This window comes from Mangifera indica, chromosome 17 (assembly GCF_011075055.1).
Source record: "Mangifera indica cultivar Alphonso chromosome 17, CATAS_Mindica_2.1, whole genome shotgun sequence".
Taxonomy (NCBI): domain Eukaryota; kingdom Viridiplantae; phylum Streptophyta; class Magnoliopsida; order Sapindales; family Anacardiaceae; genus Mangifera; species Mangifera indica.
Genome location: NC_058153.1, coordinates 11345820 through 11357456, shown reverse-complemented (window position 1 = coordinate 11357456; position 11637 = coordinate 11345820). Strand labels below are relative to the sequence as shown.

The 11637-nt window shown below is 33.8% G+C and overlaps 1 protein-coding gene across 1 annotated transcript; it reads right to left on the bottom strand.

The window, feature by feature from the left end:
- Nucleotides 1-1324: 1324 nt before the first annotated feature.
- LOC123200393 (putative disease resistance RPP13-like protein 1) lies at nt 1325-6019 on the bottom strand. Its single transcript, XM_044615560.1, has 2 exons — nt 1514-6019; nt 1325-1403 (listed from the first exon to the last, which is right to left on the bottom strand). Exon 1 carries the CDS (start codon nt 5942-5944, stop codon nt 1577-1579), a length of 4368 nt encoding a protein of 1455 aa, XP_044471495.1. The 5' UTR covers nt 5945-6019; the 3' UTR covers nt 1325-1403; nt 1514-1576.
- Nucleotides 6020-11637: the final 5618 nt, after the last annotated feature.

The window sequence follows — 11637 nt, the reverse complement described above, 5'->3', positions numbered from 1 at the left end:
TTGTGTTATTTCTTCATCTCTCAACAATTTATATTAGATCTCGATGCCTCAAAGGGCTCTCACATTCCTAAAACTATATAAGGTTCAATATTTTACTTGATTTTATAGAACTCACAAGATTTTAGTTTGAGAATAGTTGTTATGAAATACTTTAACAAATTACCATTATATAAAGTTCATTAATTTTTTTCAGGATATCTTTTCTTCTCTAACCTTTTAGAAACTTAAACTTAGCAACGACCCAAACAACTCTGAGATTCTTTAATTTCATTATATTTGGGTTGTAAAAAGTGTTACAGGGTTTCTACCATTTTAAAAGCTTACTCCATGGGTAGGGCTTTTCCTCACTGTGTCTTTCAACACCACTCAAAACAAATCCAACAACCTCCCCTCAACCTGATCAACTGATGAGTTAAGTTGATGGAAACCTCACTCATTTGGGCCCTTGGAGATGAGATTTTGCTAAGTTAATTGGAATTGAAATCACATGAACTATTACTTTCCCAATAGCACTTAATGCCCTCCTTCATCTTGATACCACATTGTTATTAATGCCCTCCTTCATCTTGATACCACATTGTTATTATTTTTTTCATCTAGCCTGAAATCTTTGTTTATAATTTCTAATTAGGTCAAATGACTATTTCCCATCCAAGGTTTGATGAAATAACAAATGTTCACTTTTTGAAGTTTCAAAAAACCAAATTCTTTAACTTCTGGAGATGATATTTTTGTTTGAGCCTTTAAAAATAGAACATTTTTGCTTAAAAAATAAAAAATGAGACATTTTTACTTAAATATGGGTAAAATGGGATATTTACTTTAATTCCTCTTATTTATGTAAGATATCCTAAACATATTATAACTGATTATTTAATCCAACAATAATATGGATTATATAAATTGTACTAAATAAGCCTGATATTTGTTGTTGTGCTACTAATTATTTAATATTTTAGAAAATTAATGATATTCTTCCTTTGCATTATTGATCAAAGATTTAAAAAAAAAAAAAAATTTATTCTGTATACTAAGAAGTCTATAGATTACATGACATTATTACTGCTTTTAAAAAATACTAATTAGGGGACTCTTAATAAAATAAATAGTATATAAATACTAATAAGTCTCTTCTTCATGTCACTAAAATCAATAAATGAAATGAAATAAATTTTAAGAAGTTTCGAATTGAAAGTAGCTTTGGGACACAATCTTTGAGAGTTTTCTCTGCACTAGTTATATGTGTCTACATTGCGATCCCATAATCGTATCAAAAACAAAGTAGTAGTCAATTCTAACAGTGACAAAACAAAAAAAAAACGCATGAAAAAAACCTCGTCTCTGCCAATCATTATACAATAGAGAAACATCAAACAACAGAAAATGATTCCGTGCAAGGACCTCTGAGATAAAAACAGAAACACACAACAGAGAATCAAGTTTACCATTATTCTGGTGCTCATGTTTTACTTTAAATGATTCAACAATGAAAGTACTAGGAAAATGAACATACTTTTCTACTGACGGATTTGAAAAGGGCCAAGATGCTGTCTTCTCGGGACCAAATTGTGGGAGATCAATCTTGACCGTGGGTTCTGTACTTCATGAGACAGCTATCAATCTTGACGTAAGGTATGCGTGCAATCATTGGCCAATAATTTATTCCGCCATGCTTTTCCCACATTTGTTTGAGCAATGGACAATCATAAATTTCCAGTTGCAGAAGAGAGGACAGCCAATCCTCAGGAAGAAATTTGAGCTTAGGACAATGTAAAAGGCAGAGTCTTTCCAGGCAAGTCAGATTCTGAATATCAGATGACAGGCGTTCCAGATTCGGAAAATTTTGAATTATCAAATGGGTTAGGGACGTAGGAAGCATCATTCCAGTCTCTTCTTGTGGAAATGACACTTCTGGGCTTACCTTGCCAATATTGAGAGATTTAAGAGAAGTGAGTCTGTTAAGCCCCCAATCAAACAGTGGTTTAAAGATGTTCAAATCTTGAATTTCAAGTGATTCAAGGCTGATAGGAAAGCCATCAACAGGGAACATGGCCATGCTCGGACAATCTCTTATTATTAACTGTTTAAGTGCAGTGAGTTTGTGTATCCGGTTGGGTAGGGCCTTCAGTTTCTTACAGCTGACTATGTAGAGCAATCTCAGGTTCCTGAGAGGCAAGCCTTCTTCTGGAAAGGAAACAAGATTTGGAAAACCAGATATAAACATCTTTTGAAGATTCCGTAGCTTGTGAAGATCCGGAGGAAAACATGTAAGATTATAACCAGAAGAAATTTCGATATGTTCAAGAGATGTGAGATTCTGCAATCTTTCTGCAATCGACTCTAGCTTGGTACACTCGAAAACAACTAGGGATTTCAGAGCCATAGGTAGATTGCCTCCTGATGACAAGGAAGCAAGACTATCGCAACTCCAAAGCTCAATCCGTTCAAGCGTATGAGGTAACTCACTTCCTGACCACAAGGATGTGAGAGATCGACAATAGTGGACTTCCAAAAACTCTAGAAGAGAGGTGTTGCTATGGGTTCCACTGTCAGTATTCTCCTCATTGATCAAAGTCCCTAAATTATTGCAACTTTCGATATCTAGCCGCTTCAAATTCAATGGAAGCCTAAATTTGGTGATATATGTCAAAGATTCACACTCTTTAATGGACAACCTTTCAAGATATGTACTGCTGTTGTTCACCCAAGCCTCAGGTAACGATTTCAGTGCATTGCATTCTCTAATTTTGATGATTCTTAGCTGGGGGGGCATGCTTGTCTCTGGAAAAGAAACAAGTTTTGGGCAGCAGTTGATGCTTATTTCTTTAAGAAAACTAAGGCTGCACAATGATTTTGGTAGCTTTTCAAAGCGCTCGCATAGATACAATTCCAGATACTCAAGTCTGCAAGGCATCCCAAGCTGTTCTTGTCCTTCTTCTTGTTCTTCCTCTGCCACCAAGCACAGAAGTTGGGGACATTGCCGAATTTCCAATCGACAAAGGGAGCTATTATCTTGAAGCCATTCAGCTGTACTTTGCCACAAAGATGTCAGCTTTCCAGAACGAGAAATCGTCATTTCTTCTACTTTTGATAACCCGTATGTAAATCGCTCTGTTGGACAGATGGGAGTCGAGATATCCCCAAGATGCACTGATTTCAGTGAGCTGAGATCGATTGTACTTCCCCACTCCATCTGTTTACAACTAGAAATTGATAATTTGCACAGTTTTGGAAGACTTTCAACTGATACGACCAATTTCTTACAGCCTGTAATGACAAGCTTTTCCAAAGAAGGAAGATATTTAGGCAATAATACTTCTAGCTTGGAGCACCATATAATAGAAAGTTCTCTGAGGTAAGGAAAAGCTTTAGCTTCTTCCTCTTCATTAGGGGTCCAGACTTCCCATCCTTCCATATACTTAAAACAAAGAGTTTCCAATAATGGAAATGGCACCTCTGAGTAGCCATAAAACCCCTTCTCCACTTTTTGTATTTTAGCCATTCCTTTGATAACAAGGTGCTTTAGAAAGGGCAGTTCCCCAAATGATGGCAGCATTTCACAGTTGTTACAGTTTTCAAACGTTAATTTCGCTAAATTCGAGAATGATGGATCTTCTAACCAAACTGGAAAGGAACCACCACCATAGCCACTAATAATGAGCTCTTTCAAGCCTTGATGTGGTCGTAACATGTCGAGAACTTTTTCTTCTCCTGCATCTCCCGGATCACCATTGCTACTAGTCCACTTTAGTACTATCACATTAAGGTCCCTCTTGCTAATCAGATCAGCATTCGTGGCAATCGTAGCATTCACATTCTCCAACCCAGAAATGCAAAGCCTCTCCCTAATATGTGTCAGATTTTTCAACTCTTCTAGCCTGGAGCCACTGCTTTTGCCCACAACAAAATTCGGCAGTGTTAAAAGCCCAGTCAGATTACCAATCCTTAAAGGCATTTCCTCTAGTGCAGGTGTACCAGAATTATTTAGATGATGCAGATTTGTTAAGTTCCCCATGTCTTCACACAGTTTCTTCAGATGATCACAGTCCTCTACTAAAAGCGTCTGTAAATTGTAAAGAGTATTGATTGAATTGGGCAGAATTTCAATTAGCGTACCAGATAGGTTGAGGTATCGTAGATGTTTCAATTCACCAATTGAGTTTGGCAGCTCAGAAATCTTATACATTCTCAAAGACAAGGCCCTCAAACGAGGCAGTTCCAGCACCATGTGAAGAACGTCGTAAGCCAAGTAACCTGACGTCATGTGTGGCAACTCTAATGGTAAAAAAGCTCGCAAACACTTGGCTTCACACAAGCCTTCAAACCTTTTAACCCCATCAAACTGATCAGAAATATAAGATAAATAACGAAGATTTGTGCGGGAAACATTGAAATTTATGTTACCATCCAACTTATTATCAATTCTAAAGCATATCTCTCCTGCAGCCCACTGAGCAAGATCATTGATGAGGTCGTGCATCACAAATCTTGACATATCTCTACTTGATTGCTTGAAAAATGACCTTGATTTCAGATCATCAAAGAACTCATTGCCCAAATCTTCCATTTGCTTCTCATTATTATGTAATAAACCCTCAGCCATCCATAACAAAATGGTCTCTTCTTTGAGAAATTCATAAGCCTTTGGGAATATAGAACAGTATGCAAAGCATCTTTTTAAACGAGAAGGAAGGAAGTAGTAACTTACCTTCAAAGCTGGTATAATGTTGCTATCCTTTTCTGGTAATTCCCACACTCTACGATTTAGCAACCTTCCCCAGTCCTCTCTATTAGGTTTCCCATGTAATAGCCCACCGAGAGTTTCTGCTGCCAAAGGTAAGCCATTGCATTTTTTTACTATCTTCTCACCAATTTCCTTCAAGTCCTCATGTTGACTAAAATCTGTTGTCCCCAATGCGCATCGAGTAAATATAGACAAACAAGCTTCATCTGATAACCCTTTCAATGGGTAAGCTGGAAGAGTACCCAACCTGGTTGAAATAACTTCATTACGAGTTGTGATGATAATCTTGCTTTCTGGTAAGCCAGATTCAAAGGGACGGCGCAAGAGAGACCAATCACTAGGATTTCCGGTCCAGATATCATCCAAAACAAACAAAAATCTCTTTTTCGACAATTTCTCCTTCAACCTCTCTTGAAGATTGTTAAGATCATTAACATCACCAATATGTCCACCAATGGACACCAGGATTGTTTTTGTTATCTCGGTCACATTAAATTTTTCAGAAACACAAACCCAAGCTTTGAAATCAAAATGACCTTCCAATTTGGGATCATTGTAGGCAAGTTGAGCAAGCGTTGTCTTCCCGATACCGCCCATCCCGACTGTAGGAATAACAGAAAATGTTCTATTGCCAGCACTTAAATCATTTTTCAATAACAACTCAACCATTGCCTCCTGATCTTCTTTTCTACCATAAACATAGGCTTCAGTCACCAAAGAGGTTGTGGGTGGCCTCTGTATTACACTGTTGGACCTCCCTCCTGAAAATTCTATCAAACCCAATTGCTCTTTCTTCGAAGCAATCTCATCAAATCTGGTACTGATATTCTCAACTTGGGACATCATCATGGAATTGAACTCGACAGTCTGAGGATTAAAGCAACAAGGAATCAGTAACTCCCATGTGCTGGGTTCATGTTGATGATGAGATTCATACAACAACTCATCCAGTGTGTCTTCCACGTCGTAAGCCAAGTTTTGAAGTTTTCCAAGCCAGATCTTCACTTTCTCATTCTTCCCTTGCCTCTCCTCTGCATCTTCAAGCACCGCCTCCATCATCCTCAATGTCATCTCCCACTTCTTGAGATCTTCCTGGATTTGCTCCTGTTGTGGAAACCGTAGCAGTTCAGTAGAGGCAGCCAACTTTTCGAAAAGCATGTCAAAGGCCGCAGAGAGAAACGCCTCTAAAATAATAGACATGTCTGCTTCCGTAAAGAAAATTCAAGTTCAGTTTGGGAGCGTATAAGACTTCTAATGTATCTTTCTCTAAATGTCTGAGTCGTCTTGAATGTTTTGTGCCTTCATTTGATCTTTCACGAAAATTCAATTAATTTTCTCATTTTTTATTATGTTATTATAATTTTCTTGTCGGTTTATATTTAGAAATTATAAACCGAGCTTTCAGGCTACATTAAAAATAATAATAATAATAATTTGGCATCAGAGCTGGAAGGAGGGCCTTAAGCGCTATTTGGGAGTCAATTTACATATGATTCCAGGGGCCCATATAAAAGAAGCTTTTTCTCTTCTTAACTCATTGATTGGCGAGCCTAAAAGACTTATTCCCCCGCAAGAATTAAATCGGACCACATACACACCTACTGTTTACCAACAATTGGTTCTGAAAGAAATTACACTCAAAAGAATCAAATTTCCACTGTAAGTTGTCAGAATGAAGTGACAGGGCGGAAAGTTTAGCGAAATTATCGGTTTTGAATTATGAAAGTTGAATTATTACAATCCTGATAGAATTTTTCCGCGGTAAACTGTCAAAATCAAGTGACAGGGCAGACAGTTTGGTGAAATTGTCGATATTGAATAGCCAAACGACAATTTCCCACCCAAAGTATACTAAATTGTCAAAGTTTATCCCGTTAACTATAAAAATATCAGACACCCATCTATGAACAGTTAAAATTAACAGTGATAAGAATAAAATTATCATTTTCTCTATAATATTAAAAATAAAACTAAAATAGAATCTATTTTACCTCCCTAAACTTTAAAAACTAAAATTTTTTCCCAGTATAAGTTTTAAAAAACGGTAGTTTTACCTTAGGGTTTCGTTTTGAAATCTCTGACGACATTGTCAACCGCATCTCCCTTCCTAAGCATCCTCTCCTTCCGGCGATCTCTTTCCTCCCATTTGAACATTCGATTGACATCGGAGAAATCGTGGAGATGAAAAACTTCGTCGGAGAAAATGAAGTTTTTCATCTTCTCAGTCGTCTTCGTCTAAGAAGACGATCGTCTTTCCAGATGAAGACGATTATGAAGACGACTTGTCTTCCCAAACGTCCTCTCTCAGTATCAGATAGGTTGGGATGGAGTTGAGGAGGGTTGTCGATGAAAGAGAAACCATCAGGACTAAGAGACGGTTGATGATGGCGCTGGAGAAAGTGAAGGAATTTGGAAACTAAACCTTAGGGGGGGATATACAATCTTTTCAAACTTAACTTAAGAAAAAAATGTTAGTTTTTAAACTTTTAAAAAGAAAATAAAATTAAATTTTCAGAGGTTAGAGTTATATTAAATTTAATCGGTTATAAGTGGGTATTTGATATTTTCATAATTAATGGAAGTAACTTTAACAATTCAACATACCTTGGGTGGGAAAGTCGTTTGGCCATATTGAATTATGAAAGTTGTATTATTGAGTTTGTATTATTATTCACAAGCGTTTGTAATATCGTCGGCCTCTGAACAAACGAATATTTTGACGTCACGTTGACAATATGTCTCGTTATTTCAAGGTGTGGGGTATACGCTGCACCTGCATCATGATTAACTTTGCGACGCGTAAGAGCACCATAAACAGGCCAGCCGTACACTACGTGGCTTCCACTATCCATCCATGTGGATCAATCAATTGATCCAAATCTAATTTAAGCTACAAGGTTCCCACACAAAATTAGTTTTAAAAACAAAATTATCAATATACCTATAATATTAAAATTAAATTTAAAATTAAGTTAACTTTTCTTTTATAAATCTTAAAAATTAAAAATTTGAAAAGAATAAAAAAAATACAATTAAAAAGAGGATTTATCGAAAAAGAAGAGACGCTGTCTATAAAGCACCAATCATCATCAAGAAATTTAATTTGAAAGTTTGTAAACCTTTAGACGAAAATATTGTTTTTGAAAATTTAAGATGAGAGAAAATTATTAATTTTTAGGATTTTAAAAACAAAATAATGTAATTAATAGACTTAATTAATTTTAATTATTTATAAATAAATAAATAAAATTTTTAAAATTAACAGAAAAAAAACTTAAAAAACCAACATACTTTTTTTAAGAGGGGTGGGAACCGTTTCACAGCCCTAATACCATCTTTTAATCACATTATTAAGCTATTCCAAATTTTTATAAATTCATAATTCAGTACATTCAAACAGCCTTCATATTTCTTAATATGGGCCAATAATCATACACATATGGGTCATTTCTAACTAATTTGTGCATTTTCCGAGCTGAAATTGTTATTTGTATTTATTTTTAAGTATAAATAATTATATATATAATGTATCATGATTGATTGTAATTACATATATGAGGTATTATGATTGATTGATTGTTATTTGTATTTATTTTTAAGTATAAACAATTTTATATTTTCCTAGCCAACATAATGTTATTAAAAAATCTTGGGAATCGGCGATGGTCGCTATGTTTATGACTTTAAAAGGTTAAGAGAAGTAATCCTAGAGAAAATTAAAAAGCTTTACGTAATGGTAATTTATTAAAGTATTTTATAATAACTATTCTCGAAACAAAATTCTATGAGTTATGTGAAGGGAAGTAAGACATTGAACCTTGTGGTTTCAACAATGTGAAAGCCCTCTGAGACATCTAATACAATTGTTCAGAGAAGAAAAAGAATAGAAAATTATTTTTATTAAAGGCAGAATGCAAAGTTTAGAACAATTTTATTAAACTTTTGCTCTAGTCCTAATTCAGTACATCAGTACATCTCCGTCACTGAAAAATATATCAATATCTCTAGGAGTCTTTGTTTCAAAAGACAAACTATCTCTTAAGGCATTTATGTCACATTACAATTGTCTCATGAATGAAATGTCTCTCTTTATTCCCTTATTACAGACTATGAATTTTGACTATCACTATGAAATTATGTCTTCCTGCATATATATTTCAAGGCCCTAACATAATGTTATTAAAGAATCTTGGAAATCAGTAGGTGGTTGCTAAGTTTATAGCTTTAAAAGGTTAAGGAAGAGAGGTTATCCTAGAGAAAATAAAAAAACTTTACGTAATGGTAATGGTAATTTGTTAAAGTATTTCATAACAACCATTCTCAAAACAAAATCCTATGAGTTATGTGACGTGAAATAAGACATTGAACTTTGCGTGGTTTCAACAATGTGAGAGCCCTCTGAGACATCTAATACAACTATTCAAAAAAAAAAAAAGAGAATAGAAAATTATTTTTATTAAAAGCAGAATTCAAAATTTGGAGAAATTTCATCAATCTTTTGTTTTACTATAGATTCAATGCATCTCTATCACTGAAAATTGTATCAATGTCTCTACGAGTCTTTGCTTTGAAAGACAAACTATCTCTTAAGACATTTATATCATATTATAATCTTATCATGAATGAAATGTCTCTTTTCGTTCCCTTTATTACGGACTATGAATTTTGACTATCACTATAAAATTATGTTTTCCCACATATATATCTTATATATGCATTGATTTTAAAGTTAGCAAATTGATTTATAATCTGAATCATATTGAATCAGAATTAGATTAGATTAAAATCGTGTCAAATCATAATCATATCAAATAGGAATAGTACAAAATCATAATCAAATTGAATTGGATTAAAATATACTTTATTGACAATGAGAACATAAATATCGATACATAATAAAAAAACAATGCTATATGTACATACTTATATGTATCATCACATAATTAGATGTTACTTTTCCAATTGCCCGATTCTTCTCTTGCCACTCCTCTGCAACTTCAAGCACCGCCTCCATCGTCTTCAATTTCATCTCCCACTCCTTGAGATCTTCTTGGATTTGGTCCTGTTGTGAAAACTGTAACAGTTTAGTAGAGGCAGCCAACTTTTGGAAAAGCATGTCAAAGGACGCAGAGAGAAGCTCCTCTAAAATAACAGACATGGTTGCTTCCGTAAAGAAAATTCAAGTTCAGTTTGGGAACGTATAAGACTTCTAGTGTATCTTTCTCTAAGTGCCTTGAGTCACCTTGAAGGTTTATGCTTTCGTTTGATCTTTCACGAAAATTCAATTCATTTTCTCAATTTTTATTATGTTGTTATAATTTTCTTGTCGGTTTATATTTAGAAATTATAAACCGAGCTTTCAGGCCACATTAAAAATAATAATAATAATTTGGCGTTAGAGGTGGAAGGAGGGCCTTAAACGCTGTTTGGGAGATATTTTACATGTGATTCCAGGGGCCCATATAAAAGAAGCTTTTTATCTTCTTTACTCATTGATTGACCCTGTCGGGAAAACGTTATCGGTTTGTTGAAAGACTAAAAGACCTAATCTTTTAAAACGGACTATATGCACACCTAATCTTTATCAATAATTGGTTCTGAAAGAAAATACACTCAAAAGAATCAAACAATGAAAGCATCAAAACAAAGTATTATTATGTTGAGGATGCCAATATGTGGCTCAAGAGCTTCAGGTATTTCTTTTTTTGACTTAATTTTTTGTCAGAATAATACAATATCCAAATTGCCCTCAATACAACAGTCAAAAATATGCATCTATACAGTAGAGATTGATAATAATAATACAATAAAATTATATATATATATTTTAAATATTTAATTAAATATTTAAATAATATATAATATATAATTAAATAATTTTAAATTAAAAATAAAATAATATTTAATTATATAATAATATATTATCTAAAATAATCCACCATGTGAATAAATCACTGCTGAAAATATTAAATGCCTGCCAGCCATTCAAGTCAAAAAGTCCAACAATAACAATTGTCATGAAACCAGTTTAAGCTGAAAAATTTCCGGACAGGACAGAAAGTTTTTCCACTGTTAGCTGTCAGAATCAAGTGACCGGACAGAAAGTTTAGCCAAATTATCGATCTTGAATTATCAAAGTTGTATTATTGAGTTTGTATTATTATTCACATGCTTTGGTAATATTGTCGGCCTCTGATCAAATCAATATATTGACGCCACGTTGACAATATATCTCGTCATTTCATGGTGTGGGGTATACGGTGCACCTGCATCACAGCTGTGCATAATTATTAACTTTATGAAGCGTGAGAGCACCATGAACAGGCCAGTCCGACACCAGCCTGGCTTCCACTATCCCTCTAATTTAAGCTAAAAGACTATTTTCCACCCAAAATATGTGCTAATCTCACGTTCTTGCATCTTAATTTTCAAAATCTGTTTTATTTATTTAATCAACAGTTAAAATTAACAATTTTAAAAATAAAATTATCATTTTATTTATAAATTTATGTTAATTTTTATTTTTTAAATTTTAAAAATTAAAAATTTGAAAAGGATGAAAAAGAGTGTGGGTAGAAGAGGCACATGTCAAAAAAGAAGAGACATTATTTGGAGTTCACCAATCATTATCGAAAAATTTAATTTGAAAGTTTAAAAATCTTTGAAAGAAAATACTGTTTTTTAAAATTATGATAAAAAATATTAATTTTTAAAGTTTTAAAATGATATAATTAATAGACTCAATTAATTTTAACTGTATATAAATAAATAAATAGGATACACCTAATCAATATTTTACCGTTACCCAACGCCAATACTACTGTTATCGTCTTCTAATCACATTATTAAGCTATTCAAAATTTTTATAATCTCATGGTTCAGTACATTCAAAC

Coding starts and splice junctions, on each gene's coding strand:
- LOC123200393 (XM_044615560.1), bottom strand. CDS start 5,944: ATGTCTATTATTTTAGAGGCGTTTCTCTCTGCGGCCTTTGACATGCTT.